Source organism: Xyrauchen texanus, chromosome 27, assembly GCF_025860055.1.
Source record: "Xyrauchen texanus isolate HMW12.3.18 chromosome 27, RBS_HiC_50CHRs, whole genome shotgun sequence".
In the NCBI taxonomy this organism is placed as follows: domain Eukaryota; kingdom Metazoa; phylum Chordata; class Actinopteri; order Cypriniformes; family Catostomidae; genus Xyrauchen; species Xyrauchen texanus.
This window is the reverse complement of record NC_068302.1, coordinates 24,882,783-24,906,518: the sequence shown is the minus strand read 5'-3', so window position 1 is coordinate 24,906,518 and position 23,736 is coordinate 24,882,783. Positions and strand designations below refer to the sequence as shown.

General features: G+C 39.6%; 1 protein-coding gene across 1 annotated transcript in view; it reads right to left on the bottom strand.

The window, feature by feature from the left end:
• Nucleotides 1–15,625, bottom strand: part of LOC127621177 (sortilin-like) — a 29,829-nt gene extending 14,204 nt beyond the window's left edge. Inside the window, exons 1-9 of the mRNA XM_052094683.1 lie at nucleotides 15,202–15,625; nucleotides 11,720–11,779; nucleotides 11,247–11,320; nucleotides 11,014–11,116; nucleotides 10,246–10,407; nucleotides 9,806–9,879; nucleotides 5,375–5,421; nucleotides 2,674–2,822; nucleotides 2,183–2,327 (exon numbers count right to left, since the gene is read on the bottom strand). Of these exons, the coding sequence (XP_051950643.1) occupies nucleotides 2,183–2,327; nucleotides 2,674–2,822; nucleotides 5,375–5,421; nucleotides 9,806–9,879; nucleotides 10,246–10,407; nucleotides 11,014–11,116; nucleotides 11,247–11,320; nucleotides 11,720–11,779; nucleotides 15,202–15,444 (1,057 nt within the window). The 5' untranslated portion in view covers nucleotides 15,445–15,625. The remainder of the gene's footprint in view (nucleotides 1–2,182; nucleotides 2,328–2,673; nucleotides 2,823–5,374; nucleotides 5,422–9,805; nucleotides 9,880–10,245; nucleotides 10,408–11,013; nucleotides 11,117–11,246; nucleotides 11,321–11,719; nucleotides 11,780–15,201) is intronic.
• Between the last annotated feature and the right edge of the window lie 8,111 nt (nucleotides 15,626–23,736).

Genomic DNA, 23,736 nt, shown 5'->3' with positions numbered 1-23,736 from the left:
TACACACACACACACACACACACACATACAGTATGTTTTATACAGATGAAGTCAGAAGTTTACACACACACCTTAGGCAAATTATTTTAAACTCAGATTTTCACAATTCCTGACATTTAATCGTAGAAAACATTCCCTGTCTTAGGTCAGTTAGGATCTCTACTTTATTTTAAGAATGGAGTTGCGAGTTTGAAACCCAGGGCGTGCGGAGTTACTACAGTCAGGTCTCCTAAGCAACCAAATTGGCGTGGTTGCTAGGGAGGGTAGAGTCACATGGGGTAACCTCCTCGTGGTCGCTATAATATGGCTCGCTCTCTGTGGGATGCATGGTGAGTTGTGCGTGGATGCCGCGGTGGACTGCATGAAGCCTCCACATGTGCTCTATCTCAGCGGTCACGCGCTCAACAAGCCATGTGATAAGATGCACGGGTTGACGGTCTCAGACGCACGCGGAGGCAACTGAGATTCGTTCTCTGCAACCCGGATTGAGGTGAGTTACTATGCCATGACGAGGACTTAAGAGTGTAATGGGCATTCCAAATTGGGGAGAAAAAGGGGAGAAAAAAAAAGAATGTGAAATGGTGTTTATATTAAAACTATGATGAAAAATGTTTGTTGATTACCTTTTTTTACATGACTAAAGATGAGACGATGACGAGACAGCACCGACTTCATTAAACACTGTGACAATATCAACATGCAATATTGTTGACAAGAGGAGACTAAAATGTAGTTTAAAAAATTAAATTTTTACCAAAATCTCTCTTTATTTTTGATGAGAATAAAAAAGGGACAAAATATTATAGTCTGTTTTTTTTCTAAATTACAATCCAAATATACTATTCATTGGATGGCATGAGCAGCAGTTTCCTTTCCTGTGCGTGTCATATCAGGACTAAGCAAGCACAGTGAGGAGTCCCTTTCAAGTAATTTACAGAAAGCTAAAGTTCATTAAATAATGACAGCAACAGTTGAACTTGGAAGAAAGAGAAGATGATATTAAGGCTAACCAAAAAGAAATTGAGGTAGGTTAACGTCTTGGTGGTAATGTTAGGTTGATGTTTTTTTAAGTTATATTAAGAAAACTAGTGAGAACTATATCAGACAACTTAATAAGATACATTAAGACAAGGTGGTGGTGTTACATTATGTTGGCTGTGTTTTATAGCTAAAGCGAACTCATTAAGCTAATAGGCTAGCAAATTGTTGTGGAGGAGCTGAAAATGAGAGGCAAAGGTAATGTAGGAATGAGTATAGACCAATGTATTTGTCATGTATTTGGTGACACTGTTTATTTGTACCTCACATTACCATCAAAAATGAATTTGATTTGGAATCAAAATTCATTTGAATATGTTATAAAAACTAATTGCCTACAAAAATAAACCTAAAAAGGTATCTGTGAAAAAATAGGATATGGTTGACTAAATATGATAAACACATTTGGGATATTTGACACAGGACTAAGACAAAATAAAAAATAGCTGACAAAATGAACACTAGTTTGTACCGATGAACGTGGTACTTTCAGGTGTTTGCCAATTGCTCCCAAAGATGAACCAGACTTGTGGTGGTCCACAATTTGCTTTCTGCGGTCTTGGCCGATTTCTTTTAATTTTCCCATTATGTCACGCAAAGAGGTACTAAGTTTGAAGGTAGCCTTAAAATACATCCACAGGTACACCTCCAACTAACTCCAATTAGCCTATCAGAAGTTAATTGGCTAATTACCCAAAGGCTTGACATAATTTTCTGGAATTTTCCAAGCTGCTTAAAGGCACAGTTAACTTGGTGTATGTAAACTTCTGACCCACTGGAACTGTGATATAGTCAATTAAAAGTGAAACAATCTGTATGTAAAAATTGTTGGCAAAATTACTCGTGTCATGCACAAAGTAGATGTCCTAAATAACTTGCCAAAACTATAGTTTGCTAATATGAAATCAGTAGAGTGGTTAAGAAATTTGTTTTAATGACTTCAACCTAAATGTCTGTAAACTTATGACTTCAACTGTTTATTATAAAAATGCTGATTAACAAAAAAAACTCATGGACATATTCTGGGTCAACTACCCAAATACTCATTTGAAATATAAATACAAGGCAAATATTTCATTGGCAATACTAGCTGTTGTAAACATATGTATATGTGGTAAATTCTTAAACAAAAGGAAGCACTGACCTCCTGGTTCATCCACATGCATGAAAACCATTTCATCATTTCCTGCCAGTATAGAGTAGAACTGTTCATGACCGACAGGAGGAAGTTGGGCCATGTTCCATGAATCACCTTGATCTCCTGACACATGAATTGAACGCACCATCTCCTAAAGAACACATAAAAACATATTTTCTTTTCTATCATATTGAGAAATTTATGTTGACTTCTTTTGTTTTTACACTGATCTAATTATATTTTCTATATAAAAAATATCCTTACTCTGACCCTAACCTTACCATTCACGGAACCCTTTTTGCATGTTTAGATATTCCTTAAAGGGATAGTTCACACAAAAATGACAATTCTGTCATCATTTACTCATTTGTGTTTGTGCGTATGTAACACTCATTTATGTGTTCAAATATTCACACACACCACACACACACACACACACACACACACACACACACACACACACACACACACACACACTCAGGTGCATTCTCACAAACCTCTGGTGCTGACTCCATTACATTTCCAGTCATAACCGAAGCGAACAGGAAGCGTCCACCGATCCCAAAGGAGTAGATCCTCTCTGCAACTGTCTTTATGTTGTTGCCAAGATCAACTGACCTCCTCAGGACCAGCATCCCTCTATCATCTGAAAACACAAAGGCAACAACACAGTAACATTAAAACACAAAAATGCACCTGACCTGGTTTTATGAGTTGCTGATATATCCAGGGCTGCATTGGTGTAGTGCTTTCTATAACCAGAATGCAAGATTTGCTGACTGTAATCCACAGTGGGGGGTGGTGATGGCGTAGTGGGCTAAAGCGCATAACTGTTAATCAGAAGGTCGCTGGTTCGATCCCCACAGCCACCACCATTGTGTCCTTGAGCAAGGCACTTAACTCCAGGTTGCTCCGAGGAAATTGCCCTTGTAATAAGTGCACTGTACGCCGCTTTGGATAAAAGCGTCTGCCAAATGCATAAATGTAAATGTAATGTTAAAATTCTAATTCTAAATGTTTATGTTCTAACATTCCTACACTCCACATGAACACTTTTAATGTGCCCTTGAGCAACAACAACCAGGGTGCTGCTGCATCATCTCATTTCATATTGGTGCAACCACACTGCAAAAAAGCAGATATTGACAAATATCTTGAAAAGGAAGTTTAAACGTGTACACTTTCACTAAACAAAGCACAACAGGGGAGGAGGGTGAGGTAGTTTTGGGATAGATGGCCGAACTAGGATAGGCAGTGCTGCGTTGTCACTGTTTTATGTTCATTGATTATGTATATGTATATATTAGGGCTGCACAATTTGGATAAAAAGTCATATTCCGATTATTTTGAAAAATATTGCGATTGCGATTTGAACTGCGATTATGATGGTAATGTTTTCCACATGTTCAACTGCAAAAAGGCTACTCGCGTTTTCACACTTGAACCCCCTTAAAAAGAACCAAACTGAGACCTTTTTCAGTTTAACCACAAACAAATAAATGTATAAACAGTGAAACAAAGTCTTCTTCATATTCAAATGTTACAATCCACCATGTACCTGTTTTTGTCCATTTTGTGATAGGGTCTCGGCCCACTAATCATCATCATTAGTTTTTGAAACACAGTCAACTTGAATATTAGGGATGCTCCGATCAGGATTTTAACATCCTATCTCCAATTTTCTTTTCATCTCCTCAATCAATGCTGATCATTTAACTTTTTATCAGCAGCTCTGTCAAAACTGGTTATATGTAAGCTTTCTGCTCAATGTCACTGTTAACTACATTTCCCTGTCAGTAAAACCATAGTTGTTGCATAGTTTTGCTGTCAGTCAATATAATTCAGTATACACAAAATATAATTTTAAAATATAAATGTTACTCTTTATTATTCTTAAAAACTAGTTGGCTTATACAAATTATTCTTTACTGTATATAAGAATGAGGCTTAATGTCAAACTGAAGTAGAACTGATAACCCATTGGTGTAATTAAATTTAAAGTGAACATTTTTATTAGTTTGTCACCATTTCATTTAATTATTTGTATTCATTATTTTATTATATTTAATTTAGCAATGCATTATATTATAGTAACTAAAAATTTGATATAGATTTATTATATGTATGTTCCTTCCTTTTCATTTTGTTGGATGTTGGTAATATTAGTTCCACTTTCACTTGTTTCTGCGGGGAGTGTAATAAGTGAGGTAAAAAATGACAGAAGTATGAAGAGATGTTTCTGCACTCTACAGGTGTTACTGTTAATGCTGTTTGCTCAGCAATCATTTAATAAAGATGTTTGAATTACACCCCATCTTGTATTCTGCGATATTATTATGATACCTGTGCCTTGCGGAGACTGAGATGCTGATAATAATAAAAAACGCTTCACGCAGGACGCGCCAGTTTACTGTAAATAAAGAGTTTAGCGCATTTAAGCAAACGGAACGGAACTCAGAGCACTTCTGTTACTGTAAGCATGAGGGAGTTGTGGAGCACAGAACCGCTCTGAAAACACTTACAATTCTCTGACTTAATATACACTGGACAGAGCAGCGCAAATAAACTTTGAAGTGAGCAGACTATTTATTTATTTAATTAAATCGCAGCCCTTTGCAATTTAATAATCGCACAAGGTCATATCGCGGTTTCGATTATATTTTGATTAATTGTGCAGCCCTAATATATGTATATGTATATATTTGTGTGTGCGTGCGTGTGTGCGTGTGATCGTGTATTTATCACTTTGTAGGGACCAAATGTCCCCATAAGGATAGTAAAACCCGAAATGTGGGGACATTTTGTCAGTCCCCATGAGGAAAACATCTTATAAATCATACTAAATTATGTTTTTTGTAAATGTAAAAATGCAGAAAATGTTCTGTGAGGGTTAGCTTTAGGAGTAGGGTTAGGGGATAGAATATATAGTTTGTACAGTATAAAAACCATTGTCTATGGAAGGTCCCCATAAAATATGGAAACCCAACATTCCACACAATCCTTACTGTTGAGCCTTCTTCAAGATCATTCATTTTAAAGTTAAAGTAACTCAACTTTTGTTCAGTAATGAAGCACAAGTGTGTGCAAACAGACTCATAAAAGTAAAGCATACACTCACATACTCATAGACAAGTGACTCAAATATTAAACATTCCTGTCACCACACCTTAGATCAACAGAGCTATAAATAATACTCACAACAGGATCCATTAAGATTGGCAGAGAAGAACAGCGTATCTATTCCCCTGTAGCACAAAGAGGAGGAAGATACAACAGAATTGATCCATGAGATTAAACTCTTGAGACCTCATAAACAACAGCACTCAGGTCAGTCCAGCTCAGTTCGGTCATTTGTTTGTAGCATGACAAGTACAAATATGTTTGTGACCAGGGCCGTATCAAGACAGTGTGGTGCCCCTGGGCACTATACCTCAAAAGGCCCCCCCCCCCAAAAAAAAGTTTGATCACGCGCGCGCACACACAAACACACACACACTCCAGCATCGCGATCTTGATCAGACTGTTCATTATGCGAAATAGAGCGATATGTATCGCTATTTAGTTTTATTTATTTTTATACCGTGTATTCTCCGTGTAAATTCGTGCACCGAGACGTGACGCCCGTACTGTTTCGGTTCAAGACGAATAACTTACATGTACCATCCCACCCCTAATATTTATCTTCATTAATGTCCTCTTCCTCACCCGAGTCTTCCTCGCTCCTGTCTCCCCCAAGGACAAGGAGAATATCCTCATTCGCCTGGCGGTCATCGCCGACGCCCTGACTAACATTAGCAGCTGCTGCATCTCCCCCGCTAGCAGAGCCGGCGGTGTCAGACTTAGTGCTGCTGGTGTCTGCAATTCCCATGTTCTCCCAAAAAACTATTGATTTAACAAAAAATTTGTCGATCCCTGGAACATTTTTTATTGTAGCTAAACGCCTAGCATCCTTCTCTTTCTTTAATCTTCTTTTTGCGAAACCACTCAATTGCCGTCTGTCCATTTTGGATTTTGATTCATTTTCTGTAGTAGCCGTTAAAAAAATGACACATTTGCGCGTAATTGTTGTGGACCAACTCAACTGTGACAGATTGGGGAGGGGGGGAGTGATAGTGGTCATGTAATCTTCATTTATTTATAATTTATTATTATTATTATTATTATTGTTAAATTAGTGTTCATAAACAAGTTATGTATGGTCTTTCAAGAATTTCAAGTTAATAATATAACAATTTACGAAAAATATTTTTAAAGCTTGTGTCATGTGGTGCCCCCTAGTGGTTGTGAATGGTTGGTGCCCCTGGGCACTGGCCCAAGTGCCCTTATGGATAATCCGGCTCTGTTTGTGACAATCACCACACAAACCATTATTTTGCATTATAAATAACATGAACAATGCACCAAGAAGTTGGTTGCATAGAGATTGATGCTGCATTAAAATTAATGCCAAGTTGTTGTAACAGGATATCTGGGATTGTCAAAAATCGAATTACTTATTTTTAGGAAACGCTTAGAGGTAGCGACTCAGGTTAAGGTGTTTTGATATTTATGTGATGCCTTAAAGGATAGTTTCACCCGAAAAGTTTAATTCTATTAATTCTATTAAGTTCTCACGTAGAAGGTGATATTTAGCAGAATGTATAAGCATTATTCCAATTTATATAATGAAATTGAATGTGACCAGGGAGAAAGCAGCATTCTGCTAGGTAAACTCCTTTTGTGTTCCATGTATGAAAGAAATATGGGCCATACGAGTTTGGAATGACATGCAGTTGAGTAAATGATAACAGACTTGTCATGTTTGGGTGAAACTATCCCTTTAAGGTATCATGGCAACATCAAAACACCTTAACCGGAGTCACTGCCTCTAGGCCTTTCTTAAAAGTATGTAATTTGATCTGTTACAATCCAAGATTTCCTGTTACAATAATGTCATTCATTTTAATGCAGCATTTCTATGTTTCGGGTGATCATCCTTTTAACATTACCAATAAACTCTCATTTAAAAAAAAAAAAAGGGTTTTGCAAGTGTTTGTTTTGACACTGATGGCTTCTGAAGTCATGCAAGATGTTTATGACAGAGACTCGGTATCTCATTAAAAGGAAGACTGATTTGACCCATTTTCCCATTGCTGTTTTGATACTCTCAGTCGAAAAAAGGTGGGACACTATTCTTTAAAAAAAAAACTAGGTTATCCTGAGGGCTATAGGGAGCAAAGAGCATGTAACCAACCGAGCAACTACAGTTAGGCCTGTTCAGAGGAATGAGGAAACCAAATACAGTGAGGAAAATAAGTATTTGAACACCCTGCTATTTTGCAAGTTCTCCCACTTAGAAATCATGGAGGGGTCTGAAATTGTCATCGTAGGTGCATGTCCACTGTGAGAGACATAATCTAAAAAAAAAAAATCCAGAAATCACAATGTATGATTTCTAACTATTTTTTGTATGATACAGCTGCAAATAAGTATTTGAACACCTGAGAAAATCAATGTTAATATTTGGTACAGTAGCCTTTGTTTGCAATTACAGAGGTCAAACGTTTCCTGTAGTTTTTCACCAGGTTTGCACACACTGCAGGAGGGATTTTGGCCCACTCCTCCACACAGATCTTCTCTAGATCAGTCAGGTTTCTGGGCTGTCGCTGAGAAACACGGAGTTTGAGCTCCCTCCAAAGATTCTCTATTGGGTTTAGGTCTGGAGACTGGCTAGGCCACGCCAGAACCTTGATATGCTTCTTACAGAGCCACTCCTTGGTTATCCTGGCTGTGTGCTTCGGGTCATTGTCATGTTGGAAGACCCAGCCTCGACCCATCTTCAATGCTCTAACTGAGGGAAGGAGGTTGTTCCCCAAAATCTCGCATACATACATCCTCTCCTTAATACAGTGCAGTCGCCCTGTCCCATGTGCAGAAAAACACCCCCAAAGCATGATCCTACCACCCCCATGCTTCACAGTAGGGATGGTGTTCTTGGGATGGTACTCATCATTCTTCTTCCTCCAAACACGGTTAGTGGAATTATGACCAAAAAGTTCTATTTTGGTCTCATCTGACCACATGACTTTCTCCCATGACTCCTCTGGATCATCCAAATGGTCATTGGCAAACTTAAGATGGGCCTTGACATGTGCTGGTTTAAGCAGGGGAACCTTCCGTGCCATGCATGATTTCAAACCATGACATCTTAGTGTATTACCAACAGTAACCTTGGAAACGGTGGTCCCAGCTCTTTTCAGGTCATTGACCAGCTCCTCCCGTGTAGTTCTGGGCTGATTTCTCACCTTTCTTAGGATCATTGAGACCCCACGAGGTGAGATCTTGCATGGAGCCCCAGTCCGAGGGAGATTGACAGTGATGTTTAGCTTCTTCCATTTTCTAATGATTGCTCCAACAGTGGACCTTTTTTCACCAAGCTGCTTGGCAATTTCCCGTAGCCCTTTCCAGCCTTGTGGAGGTGTACAATTTTGTCTCTAGTGTCTTTGGACAGCTCTTTGGTCTTGGCCATGTTAGTAGTTGGATTCTTACTGATTGTATGTGGTGGACAGGTGTCTTTATGCAGCTAACGACCTCAAACAGGTGCATCTAATTTAGGATAATAAATGGAGTGGAGGTGGACATTTTAAAGGCAGACTAACAGGTCATTGAGGGTCAGAATTCTAGCTGATAGACAGGTGTTCAAATACTTATTTGCAGCTGTATCATACAAATAAATAGTTAAAAAATCATATATTGTGATTTCTGGATTTTTTTTTTTAGATTATGTCTCTCACAGTGGACATGCACCTACGATGACAATTTCAGACCCCTCCATGATTTCCAAGTGGGAGAACTTGCAAAATAGCAGGGTGTTCAAATACTTATTTTCCTCACTGTATATATAAAACCAAAGGGCACCAAAGCAGATTTGGCTTCCTTTGACAAACATTTATTGTGTAAATTAAAGATAACGCACAAGCTTTCCCGTTAAGATGACTATTCCCAGTTGATGAGTACAAACAGAGCGATTAGACGTATAGTTAACCCAAAAATGAAAATCTATTATCATTTACTCATACTCACATAGTTCCAAACCTGTGCAACCTTATTTCTTTGGCAAAATACAAAATATGTTCCTCAGTCACAATTCACTTTCATTGTAACCTAATATCTGTTTTTGTGTTTCATGGGAAATAAAAAAATAATAGGGGTTTGTAAACGTTGACAGGATGGAGTGGCTGTTGCATTCAGGCTGAGAAAATTGGAGAATCCAACTGATGTTTGACGCAGCTGTTTATTTGGAGAAGCCAAGCTCCACCGAACATTTGAAAGCTGATCCATGTGGAAAAACAAGGTGACTCAGCAGAGAATGTCTCGCCATATTTGCATGTTTGTTTTTAAGAGTGTGTGCTGGATGTGCAGCCTCACATTAGATGTGAAAAGAACAATCCAAACTGACAAAAACAACTCCCCAGACTGGATGGTCAAAATAAACAACAGAACAGTCCCTCCCCTACTATATTAATGCACAATTAAAGTGATTTCACCCTCATTTCCTTGTATCTTACAAATGCAAAACTACTAGTAATTCCAAGGGCTAAAACATTTTAAACAATTGGTAATTGGTGTCATAACAAAAAAGGCTCGTACCATTTAACCACACACACCATCTCATGAATTTTCATCCAGGTTGCACCAAAGTCTTTAGAGATCCAGAGATCATTCTGAAACAGCAGCAGAGAGAAAATATTATGCTAATATTACATTTCACTTCGAAACACTTCGAAAGCATCATACTAACAAAAGAAAAATGTGCTCTACCAAAGTATATGTATTTTTTCCTGTTTTCGCAAGTATGCTTCACGTGCTTTTGTGTGTCAGATAAGATATGTAATATATGTTATTATATCATTTATACAAGCACATTATAAAACCTCTTATCAGTTCACACAATATGTGTCAATGGCTGTGAGCAGTTTTAAACATTAACAAAATTAACTAAATATAATTTGTGGTCATATCTAAATTGATGTTCACAAATACACAATCAACAATCACACTTTTAAATTTCGATAGGTGCTCTCTCTCACATTGTTGCTGATGGCGACAAGCACATCAGAGTTTTTAGGGTAGTACATTATCTGCATCAGTGGGTGGAAGGGCAATTCTGTGTGGATAAATGTCTTCCCAAAGTCTTTTGAACGGAAAATTTTGGCACTGCTGCCTCCGGATGCATCTCCCGTGAGGATAACCTGAAGGAATGAAAATTAGGATTTTACTAGTCAAGTGCTGTCACAAATTGCTCTTCACATTAGTGCAAATAGTCTATTTGGATTGTATTATATGTAATTGCATTACCAGCATAGAGCAGAAGGCTGAACTAGTCCATGTCTGTACATAGGCCACTTTCACAGACTGTGATTTTAGTAGGGTAAATTTAGCCAAATTTTTTATTTGAAATATTGTAATTAATGTCAAGTTATAACATTATTCTTTGTGCTATATTACCCAAACATTCAATTAAAAAGTCAACACTTCTGTGATATGGGGTATAAAATACAGCTGCTGAGGGTGTGACAGTAAATGTCATGTCTTTCTTGCTTCTAACCACCATATACCATTCAATCTCCATTTTTTGGGAATGCAAAAACAATATTTACAATGGTCTCCCATTTACCTCTATAGAAATTTACCCAAGTATAGTTTACATTTGTGTTCCATACCCGGTAATGTGAAAAGGGTCCACAATGGGTTTATGGACCCTTAACAAGTCTTACAATAACTTGTAGTTTGTGGGGTAAGAAGGTTACTGAAACACTAAATATTTTTGTAAAAATAAAATGACATGGCTTGCTTACCTTTCCAGAATTGTCAGGACTGATAGCAATCCCAAAGTCAGTGTTGATAAACGTGTTGTTGATTAGTTCTGTAACATCCTGAAATGACTTTCCGTAGTTTTCACTGTCACAAGAGGGGATTGATAGAGAGCGAGAAAGAGAAAGCGAGAGAGAGAGCGCGAGAGGAGATAAAATCTCAAAGGCACTTTAAATAAGGGCACTTCCTTTAAACCTTACTAAGATGCAACACTCACCTCCTATAAAGTTTAGACTGACCGAATCTCAGGAAGACAAATGGCACCTGAAATGTCGTCAAGGCCAGCACAATCTGAGATTGCAACATGGCACAAGTTATTTCTCAAATATATATAAAAAACCTTTATAACATACTAAGTTAAGCTTGTGGAACTGTGATGCAATTATCCCTGATATATCCAGGCCATGATTAAAATGTAGCACTTCAAACCAATGAGGATTTGCTAACCACAGTCATATTTGTATTGCCATTAAGAGCACGGTAGCTATGGTTAGTATTAAGGCATGGGCCTCTAGAGACAGGAGTGATCTTGAATGTGCAGTGGGGTATGATAAGTTATGGGATTATATTTTGCTATATTGAAATTTTTGCAAATATTATCTAAACATTCTAAATTTAAATGTCTGAATTCCTCATCTAGCCCTAAAATATGTATACACAACAGAGTGAGTGTTCAAAAGTGAAACTCACCCCAGTTCCATCTCCTACCCAGGCCAGAGACACCGAGCCACTGATATCAGGGAAAGTCCACTGAAAAGAGGATATTTTTCATTTTTAATAATAAACAAAAGCAAAGACAGTAAGTGACATAAACATTGTCATGGACCAAATATAATAGCTATTACACAGAGAATATGGGCATTTTTGCATGTCCTAGAAAGAGACAAACACATGGTAATCTTAAACAAAATACTGAATCGGAAGCACACCAAGACAACTATTTGATATGTGTGTGTTTACATCTGGAAGACGTATTTTTTTACATTGTTTGGTCATCTGCAATGCGTCTATTAGACGTTTCCTCTCAGATGTCAAGATGACATTCAGCAGATGTCTTTGAGAGGTTTATACTTAGAATGTTTATCATTCTGATCTTTTTAAGATGTTTAGCAGATGTTAATTAGATTGTGACGCTTTCCATATGAAAAGATCTACAACAGATATTTCGGAGATGTACGTGTGCTATCTGGGTAGCATCTATAAAATAAGAATTAAATGTGAAACTGAAGATGGATCAAAAAAAATATTTACAGAAAGTACAAAACAGTAATAAATTCTGATGTTGAAGGTGACATAACAAAATGTGTTACATTTCAAACATCTCTTTGGAATAGATGTTTAGTTTGAAAGACTCAAATATAGTTGGCTACACATTAATAGATTGATTATGATGCATATACATAGCCTGCTGTACAATGAGAAGTCAAAGTTTTATTCTTCACACAGGCCTGAAACATTTTACAATAGGCAATTTCCTACTGGCAGTACTAATTGCTGTTTTAGGTACTTTCCCCCGGGACTAGTACTTTTTCGAATTATAGTTCCTCTGAGACATTTTGGAGGAATTTTTAGCTCTGGAAACGGTACTTTGGGGGCATATAGGGACTGTTGGAGACTGTCGGAGGTGCTGCAGCCTGTGATTGGAAAAAACTATGATGAACAAAGCATTGGGGAAGGAGAGGAGTCCACAGTCAACATTGTAAACAACTAGCTGCTAGCATGCAACTTTTTGGATTGTGTAAAATGAGGATTGTGCTCATTTTACAGTTCCCTTTACAGAAATAAAATAAAACGAACAAAGTATCCAAAGAGGATCACCTGTTTCACATGTGTGTGTCCATCGGGAGACACAATTTGAGTTTTCATTGCATCTGTAATGTTTGTACTATGTGACTATACAGAAAATAATGTGATTTCTGGATTTCTACATCGAATATTTCCTGGGATGACAGATATACATAATCAGATGTTTATCGAGAGTGGGTAATTGAACTCTATTAAACACTAAACTGTCCTGAAATCTAGTTTAAATGAGGGAAGTTACTGTGTGGTAACTTGCATCAAGATATATTTTTTAAGTCAATGAGTGAGTATTTCAGTACAGGATTTATGTGGGAAAAGGGCTAATCATTGCAGGAACTAAAGCCTGGTTTAGGTACTTTTACTCTGAAAAGTCGTTTCGCACATGAGGAACTCTAGTTCTTCTTAGCCGTTTAGAGAAAATTATTTAGCTCCTATTTCAGGATAGGTTATTTTTGGGAGAATAGGGACTGTGGGAGGTGCTGCACCTTACGATTGATAAAACACATATGATGCACAAAGCAATGAGAAGTGCATTTGATACTAGTCGGCAGCTGCCATTTGTAAACAAACTTGTAGCTACTGGTATGCTAACTTTCCAGTTTCCTTAACAGAAATTACATAAAACCAACAAAGTGTCCAGAGTATCGCCTGTTTCACATTTTATGCGTGCTGGGGTAAGCAGAGTTCCTGTGTGACTTGAACTGTAGACGTGGTTTGAGTTTATCGTATCTGTACTGTGACTATTCAAACAATAAAGTAATTTCTGGATTACACAATATTTTCCTGGGAAAACAGACACAAATAATAAGATGTATGTTGAGAGTGGGTAATTGAAATCCATTATTAACTTAACCATCATAAAATCGATTTTACATGAGGAAAGTGTTGCATGCCTTTTACTGCATGGTAAACTTGCATCATTTTTTTCAGACAATGGGTGAGTAGTTCAGAACAGTATTTTATGTTGAGCCATAAAAGCATTTATTGTAAAAGATTGTGTTGTTAAATAGGTTTATAGGTCATTTTTAGCATGTTTTCTTTTGAGTTCAGCATATGCTCTGTGATTAAAATAGGCTGAGCGCCTCATCTCTCCTCTAACTGTGACTTCAGGGATGCAGCACCGCATGGCTCACGCACCCAGTGAAAAGACTGTAACTTGAAGAAACGGTTTGTGACATCTGCACTGCGCCTGAATGAAGAGAATGACTACAATACTTCCACTTTCCATGTCTGTGCTGCGTCCATAAGCCTTAAAATAACAGTTAAATCTTCTAATCCCATTAAATGTTTCTGAACATGGTCTAGAATTGAGCAGCAAAGCATAAAGGTCAGTGTCATCCTTGAACAGACCATGTTTGGAAGACCATTTTCTGATGGTCTGATGAGCTGTATTGCAAACTCTTGCCACTTCTTTTGAATTCATGTTAACCACAGTAACACATTCTGTCGCAGTAACATTGCCTGACAGACCACAGTAACATTTTCTGGTGACTTCGTCTTTGACACTTCTATGACTAATGGACAGAGGAAGATGTTGAGGTGGAGATGACAGTTGCGGAGCAGTGCTGTAGTGTCAACAGGCTGTAGGCTTCACCCTCAAACACCTATTTGATAGTTTAATGTCATCTGACAAGAAACAACCAATTTCTAGCCTATTTCCGAGAAAGGACATCCTTTACATAAAAATGACTAATGTCAGCATTAATTATGATTTCCATTTTGTATTATAAGGAAATGTCAAATAAAGCAAGGGGGGCAAACACATGCCATCATACCAGTTTAACTGGTTCTGCACTGGTGCAAGTCAAACCACTCATCTTGAAGGACACAATTCACTAACACTAACTAACCAGCCATTAACATTTGATTAGTTATAAAAGCAGAAATGAAAGAGAAAACGTATTTTATGAGCTATGTCAGGAAACTACAGAAAACCAAAATAAATTATAATCAAACTCAAAATGTTCTTTAGATTTAAAAATTTTTACAACTAAAATATGCGTTTTCAAATGCGACATTTTACAACAAATGAATTTGTACTCTATGACTTGTGCATACATTTCAGAAAAACAAAAGCCATTGACACACGGGCTCTGTCTCAAAATCTAGTGAGCTGCCTTCCTAAACAGCACTTTTCCAGCTAACAATATAAAACCTAAAAATATGTTTCCTTAAACGTTAGGAATTGGTTACCAAAAATAACCAAACGGGCTAACGTTAATGGAAACTTTCTGTGTTTGCGCTGATAAAACTCCAATAGAACGCACATATGATGTCCAGACATGCTGTCTAGGTAGACAGATCACTAGGTTTTGAGACACTCACGGATGCATCGGTGTGTACTAAATGGAGCTGCCAAGTGAACTTACGTTGTGCGTGTTGCTGTTTAATTTGGTATCATATCCCTCCAGACTATTACAGGAACCTGATCCAAGATCATCGCTTCTTTTCTGAATATGATGATGGGGTAGAGCAATATCAGCATCCGATTCCGAAACAGCAGTCCTTACATGCACCCGGTGCGCGTTATTGGATCCTTGACCCACTTTGAAATCCAAACCAAATGTCATGTGAAAGAATAAAACTATAAATAAATGTCCAAGTCTTCCCATTTTAATGTACAGTGTATTCCCAACACGACTGTATTCTTGTTACTGTTTAAATAAGCATAAAGTACTCAATTATATACAGTGTCTCCCTCGTGTGCGGCTGCTGACGGTATCAACAAAAACAGACTGGATGTGACAGCGCGAGCTCTCTGCTGCTCGTGTTATTGTGAGTGCTGCCTCCTCAGAGAGAGGCTCCTATTTCAACGCCCTTTTTATTTGATCTAGATCATTCCTAAAACAGTAAAAAAAAAAAAAAAAAAAATGGGCAGACAACCCAGTTTATCTAATAGATTGTACACTGGACAGCGCCCACTATTTCGAACAAAACACTTCGAAAACGAGAAACACAGATGAATAACAGTAAATCCGAAAATAATTCACCTTACCTTCTGCGCAATGATTGGCTGCGGAAGTTGAGCATTTTTCTGATTGGCCTGTGGGTGCACAAATAGGGTTTGTTTGAGCCCGTGCAGTCAAATTAGCTTGACACGTCACACTTGAGATGGCAGTATCATGTTAAAATATGACTCGTGTGAAATTCTTCGGAATTGTTCGGTTAATTTTAAACTATATTATCAACATATCTTGCATAAACTGTAAATAAAGACACTCACATATTCAGGCCTTTAGAGGCCTTTAGAGAGATATAATCACAAAAGGATCTACAAAATGCCCAGATAGCGTCAAATATTCAAAATATATTTTTACAAAATAATAGAATAAAATATATTTGTATGTTTTATTTTCATATATCAAAAAGAAAATGCAACAAATCAGGACAAATCTTGAACAGGATTTATTACTTTCACACTGAAATTTCATGAGACACAACTGGCTGTCAAAAACATATTTAGCCACACAAAACATAAGTATTTTCTCAGCCATTTATTATGTCTAAACAGATGCACAATTGGCATCATTTTAGTAGTACACCCAAATGACAATAGATACATCATACTGTTGTACTAGTTCTAGTTGACATCGACGTTACTAACGTCCCAGCAAACATGCTCCATTGGGGCCCGAATGGGGCCATTGCGGGCAGCCCACTGTGGGCCCAGATACCGGCGCGAAATGCGGGGCACGTGTGGGCACCACACTATGGGACCCAGGTGGGGCCCCAGTGGTACACCCCAAAGTGTGGGCTGACTGTGGGCAGGCCCAGAGTAAGTAGAGTGGGCCCCCATTGGGGCCAGTTGTGGGCCCACAGCAACCCCTTTAGGGGCCCATGTGGGCGTGAAATGTGGGGCACGCGTGGGCCCCACACTATGGGGTCCAGGTGGGGCCCTAGTGGGACAGCCCAAATTAGAGTGGGCCCTCATGTGGGCTGGATGTGGGCACACTGTGGGTGTAGGTGCAAAGTTTGAGCACACGGAGTGTGGGTACTTTACTATATACAGAACAATTGCACTTGTTAAAGGTAGCAGCAATAAATAGAGGGTCATGTTTTTTTTTAAATAATTTATTTACAGACATTAATAATAATTATAATTAATAATAATACATTGAGATTTATTTTTAACCAGCAATAAAAAAAGCAATAGAGCAGTTTAAAACAGCAATAAACACACAAAAACTGAACCACAGAATACTTAAAACACATATGAAAGTAAATTAAATACAAATTGAAATACAAATGTTAAAAACAAAATAAGGGTTGTTCAAGTACTGTTACGCCATTTCAACCTCCTTTGCACTTTGATGAGGATTACTGGCTACAGGAAACATGGAGACAGATCAAACATTGTTCATTTACTGTACATTTACACCTGACTACTGATTTTTCCTTCCCATTTATTTATTTTTTTCATTTTTATTCCTGTTATACGGGCTTATCACATATAAACATTATATACTGTACCTAACTGCTTTGCAGAAACATCTGCCCAAAGGCCATCTTCTGGCCAGAGCCCTTCCAGCACAGTTGCTGGGCAAGTGAGGTGGTCAGCATGCAGACCAGGATACGTCTGGTGTTGGAGGTTGGGCTTTTACCCCCAACTGTTGCCAGATACTTTGCCTAAATTAAAGCAGTAACACATTAGTATATTCACAGTACAGCTATACTGAAACTGTAGTGAAAAAGTACAAAACTTTATTTATTTAAATGCATTTATTAAATTAGCAGGCTTTTAAAGAGGTGTTAAAGACCAAATATGTGTGTTAAGGAGTGACTCACTGAATCGTTCAAATTCAAACTCTTCGCACCACTCTGTTGTCTGGAGATGCAGGCGCGCAACCGTTTGGCTGTGGCGTTATTTTGGAACTATTAAACAAAACATCTAATATTCGAGTTTTGGGGGGCTCTTATTTTGGAAGACAACATCAGAAAGTCCTGAAACATTGTAGTTGACACCTTGAGAAGGTGTCCTCTCCACCTGAGGTGAAATTGGTCTGTGGAAGCTAGGACTTTTATTTTTATGATTTTCTGAATGTGTAAACAAAACATCTAATATTCGAGATTTGGGGGGCTCTTATTTTGGAATACAACATCAGAATGTCCTGAAACATTGTAGTTCACACCTTGAGAAGGTGTCCTCCCCATCTGAGGTGAAATTGGTCTGTGGAAGCTAGGACTTTTATTTTTATGATTTTCTGAATGTATGGACAAAAAAGGTAATATATGAGTTTTGGGGGGGTTCTTATTTTGGAATTCAATATATCATGCAGTGACAGGTTGTGAGGTGTGCTAAAATTTTTCTCTCTTTCGTTCTGTCTTTCTTTCTGACAGACAGACAGAATAAATGAATGCATGTGAAATTGCCTTCGCAGGAATTTAACCTGTTTTAGTTCTGACGGTCATACCGCAACAACCAGTGTATACGCGCACCACGAAATATAGGTGCGGCTAGTTTGACTGCTCATTTCGAAGTGGCGGCTGGCTTGACCGCAGTAAATGTTTGGAGGTTTCACCATGACAACAACTCCTTGGTATTTAAAAATGACTGACATTTAATTTAGTGAAATTTGGAAATATGATATTTTAAATTTGACCAGATATTCTCCATTAGCGCAAATGCCCAAATGACGTCACACAGATATAACGACATTAACGGTTATTGACGGTGTAGACGGTAGCAAAACCCGTTTACGTGAACATTAGAAGTAAAAGGTAGTCCGTCAATTGATAATTTATTGGGTTTTATATAAAATATGAAGAGGGGTTATATTATTATTATTAATGTGTTTGAAACTGCAATAGCCTAAGAAAAACAAATTGTTCCCTCAGACCACCTGCGTCCTTTTTTCATAATTCAAGATTTGATATACGTTTTCTTAATAATTTTAATTGTCATTGATATTTGTATTGGAATTATAAGTTTTAAGTTATTTGAATACAATAGTTTAAAAAGTATTTTACCTCAGGAAACCTCTTTCTTCAGGATGTCTTCAGTACAGTCAGGATGTCCACAGATGGAGTCGTCGACGTGCTGTGCACTTGATTGCCGTTGATCAGAGCTTTTATACCGGCTTCCAGGTTCTTTCGCGGGCCTTGCACGCGAGGTGTAAAGTTGTAAAGTATATTTTTATCATTTTTTTTTAAATTAATTTATTATAATATTACAATATTAATGTATTTTATATATATATATATATATATATATATATATATATATATATATATATATATATATATATTAGCCTACCTTTTATGTCTACCTGGCGCAAGGAAAAATAAAAAAATATTTAAATTAATATATTAAATTAATAAATTGAAATTATCCAGCCTGCAAGTGTCTAGTGTTTTTTTTTTAACTGCCATAACCCCCTTTTTCTTATTGTGGAAGATATTACTATACTTGTATTTGTAAATTGTATTTGCTTCTTTGTCTCCCATAAACTAGGCTTTTAATATTAAGTTCTCATACTACATATGTAGGCCCATTCATGACAGCAGTCAAGGCTATTTTTGTCCTGTGACAAAGAAGTCAATTACCTAACATAAGTTTTACTAAACATGTATGAAGTTAAGATTTTATAACAAGTCTTGTGCTCACCAAGGCTGCATTTATTTCATCAAACAGTAAAGTAAAAATTTTGAAATATTATTACAATTGATCAATGTTGAAAACTGTTTTTGCTGCTTAACATTTTTGTAGAAATTTATACTTTTTCAGTTTAATAAACAGCATTTATTAATTTTATTAAAGCATATATTGAATAGAAATCTTTTTTAACTTTATAAATGTCTTCTGTCACTTTTGATCAATTTAATGCATCCTTGATGAATAAAAATATGAATATCTGTCTTTTTTAATCTTACCACATCATTGTTCCCCAAAAATGTTAAGCAGCACAACTGAAATGTTTCTTGAGCGTAATTGAGTTTATAATTGTATATTTTAATAACAACAGATACAATAACATTTATTTTAGCAAAATAATAATAATAAAAAAAACATCATGGGAATTGATTTTATCTATTTTACAGCTTAATGATCATTGGATGGGACTATATCTCCCACCCAAAAAATTGTAGGCTATACCATATGAGATTAGTTGGGTTTGTGACAAAATCTGGCAACCATAAAGACACGCAATTAAAAAACACCCACATAAAATATTTAACTTTTTAACAATTTTTTAACTAAAAATGTAACTATTTTTAACTATATGCTAAATGTGGGTTGCCCACAGTAAATCCTCATGTGGGTCCAAATGGGCACAACTGCTATGGGCCCCGAATGGGCTAACCCACTGGGGGCCGTGTGGGTTTTCTGTGGCAAACCCACTGTGGGTTGCCCACAGTAAATCCTCATGTGGGCCCAAATGGGCAAAACGACTATGGGCCCCGCATGGACTAACCCACTGGGGGCCTGTGTGGGTTTTCTGTAGGCAAGCCCACAGTGGGCTTGCCTACAGAATGCCCACATGGGGCCCCAAAGGGTTTGCCCTTGCCCACACTGTCCCACAGAAAACCCACACTTACCCACAGTGGGCCCGCACTGGCATGTTTGCTGGGGTAACCTCGGTTCCCTGAGAGGAGGGAACGAGTATTGCGTAAGTAGCTTACGCTGTGGGAAAACTCAGTTTCTCGAGAAATATTGAAGTCTTTATGTAAAACGCATTGCAGCTGCACAGCAGACAGCAATGAGCGAGGCAGCTCGGTCATTGGCTGTGCTGCGGCAACTTGCTCGAACCAATGACGGGGCGACTCTGAACGCAGCGACCAATGAGCGCACGCTACGCCCAGCGCTCAGAGCCCGCCAAGATTAGCGTGGCTAAGGCTATATATTAGGCGCCCCGTCGTGAGAGTTCTTTAGGTTCAATCGACTGAAGCGAACTGACCAAGCACAAGCACGGCAGCTTACGCAATACTCGTTCCCTCCTATCAGGGAACCGAGGTTACGTTAGTAACCGAGTCGTTCCCTCTCGAGAGGTCTCTCAAATTGCGTAAGTAGCTTACGCTATGGGAACACCATGCAAAACGCCGTGCGTGCTGACTTCGCTCTATAAAGCCAGAGGCGGATGCCTGAGCCTTAAAGCAAAGTGATTATCCAACAAGCCGGCCAACGGCGAGTTATATAATGGGAAAATACAGAGCACCTTTGCCCCAAGGAGGTCCATGGTGGGGCGCTCATTGTAAAAACACAAGCACATAACTTATGTACTGATTTTTCTATGTAATGATATGCATAAAAAATCCTCTAAGTCAGTCAGAGATGGACCTATAAGGGAGGAGATAATGCTCAGCATATACATACTCCAGTCCACTCTACAGTCAGGCTGATAGAATGTTGGAATGCAATGAGGGGACCTGTAGGTTATAAAACCTGATAAATGTCGAAGGCGAGGCCCAGCCTGCAGCCGCACAAATATCTTCAATGGGTATCCCACTCGACCAAGCCCACAAGGAGGCCATGCTCCTCGTAGAGTGAGCTCTGACACCTAAGGGGCATTGAAGGCCCTTGGCTTCATAAGCCAGCGCTATAGCATCCACTATCCAGCGTGATATTCTTTGCTTTGAAACTGCGAGACCTTTAGTGCGGCCGCCAAAGCATACGAATAATTGTTCCGTCTGTCTGAACGGGGCAGAACGTTCCAAATATACTCTGAGCACCCTGACCGGGCAGAGTAAATTAGCGTCGCTTTCGTTCGCTGGGGACGATAGCGCTGCCAGAGATATCACCTGTACTCTGAAGGGTGTGGAGAGCACTTTAGGAATATACCTGTGCTTTGGGCTAAGGACAACACTGCAGTCGTTAGGTCCAAATTCCAGGCAAGCAGCGCTTGATGACAGCGCGTGCAGGTCGCCCACTCTCTTGACTGAGGCGAGCGCCAGCAAGAGCGCAGTTTTGAGCGAGAGCTGTTTATGGTGCACGGTTCGGAGAGGTTCGAACGGGGCACTCTTGAGCCACGGTCCAGGTCCCAGATCGGCACCGAGGGGGGGCGAGGGGGTTCATTCTCCTAGCGCCTCTTAGGAAACGAATGATTAGGTCGTTTTTCCCTAATGAACGTCTTTATCAGGATTGTGTGATGCCGCTATGGCAGCCACATAGACTTTGAGCGTGGAGGGTGTGCGGCCCGCCTCCAGCAGCTCTTGCAAAAAGGCGAGTACACTTGGTATCTCACAGGATTTGGGGTTCAAGCTCTTGGTATCACACCAGTCACTGAACACTTTCCACTTTTGGGCATATAAGCGTCTTGTAGAGGGCGCTCGCGCCTCCGTGATGGTTCTCAAAACTCCACTGGTGAAGTTCTCGGGAACCCGTTGAGGGGCCATGCATGGAGGGCCCACAGATCGGGGCGGGATGAAGAATCATCCCGTTGTCCTGCCTGAGGAGGTCTAGCCTCAGCGGAATCGGCCATGGGGCAGATTGCATCATCTGCATCAGTTCTGGAAACCACGTCTGGTTTTTCCAGAGAGGGGCTACCAGGAGCACTGCACATTTCACTTCCCTGATCCGACTGATGACCTGAGGTAGCATCGCGATCGGGGGAAAAGCATACAAGGGGCGGCTCGGCCAGACTTTGAGAAGAAAAGGGGGCAGTGCGCATTTTCCCTGGAGGCGAAGAGGTCGACCTTCGCCTTGCCAAAGGTTTGCCATAACCACTGAACTGTCAGGGGGTGGAGAGACCATTCTCCTGGGAGAACCTTGTCTCTGGACAGCACGTCCGCTCCCTGGTTCAGGACGCCTGGCACATGTGCTGCTCTCAGCGTGCGCAAGTGGTGCTGTGACCATGAGATGAGCTCCCTGGCCAAAGAGTGCAGGGAGCTCGACCTGAGTCCACCCTGGCGATTTATATACGATACTACCGTCATGTTGTCCGTTCGGACTAGGACGTGTTCGTTTTTCAGGTACGGAAGCAGGGCTCTGAGAGCCAAGGCGACCGCTTTCATTTCCAGACAGTTTATATGTAGGCGCTTTTCCGGGTTTGACCAAAAGCCGGAGACAGGCCTGCCCTCGTAAAGGGCCCCCCATCCTATTTTGGAGGCATCTGTCGTGATCATTTTTCTCCGTGTGTTCACGCCCAGACTCACGCCGGTTCGATACCAGTCGACGGCTTTCCAGGGTGTCAGGGCTTTTATACAGCCGAGATTTGCTCTGATTAAAAAGTGGCCCAAGCGCCACGCGTGAGTGGGGACACGGCTCTTGAGCCAGCGTTGGAGAGGACGCATGTGCAACAATCCTAGCTGGAGTACAGCTGATGCCGAGGCCATGAGACCGAGCATCTTTTGAAATCGTTTGACGGGGCGCGCGCGCCCGGTCTGAATGATGTTGCAAGGCGTCGAATAGAGAGCGCGCGCTCTGATGAGAGGAGCGCCGTCATCTGCACTGAGTCTAGCACTATTCCCAGAAAAGAGATAATCTGGCTGGGGGATAGCACGCTCTTTGCAAAATTGATTCTCAGACCCAGGCATTCTAGATGGCTGATAATCCAAGATCTGTGCGTCGTTAACTGACTCTCTGATTGTGCTATGATTAGCCAATCGTCGAGGTAATTCAGTATTCGCACTCCCGCTGTCTCAGGGGAAAGTGCTGCGTCCATACATTTCGGTGAATGTACGGGGGCCATTGATAGGCGAATGGTAGTACTGTGTACTGGTATGACTGTCCCTCGAAGCGAATCTCAGAAAAGGCCTGTGATGAGGTGCTATCGAATGTGAAAGTAAGCGTCTTTCAAATCCACTGATAGAAACCAATCCCGGGCTGAACTTGCGCGAGGATATGTTTGGTCGTTAACATTCTGAACGAGCGAATCATTAAAGCTTTGTTCAGATGTCTGAGATCTAGGATGGGGCGGAGGCCACCGTCCTTTTTCGGGACGAGAAAATAGCGGCTGTAAAAACCTGCC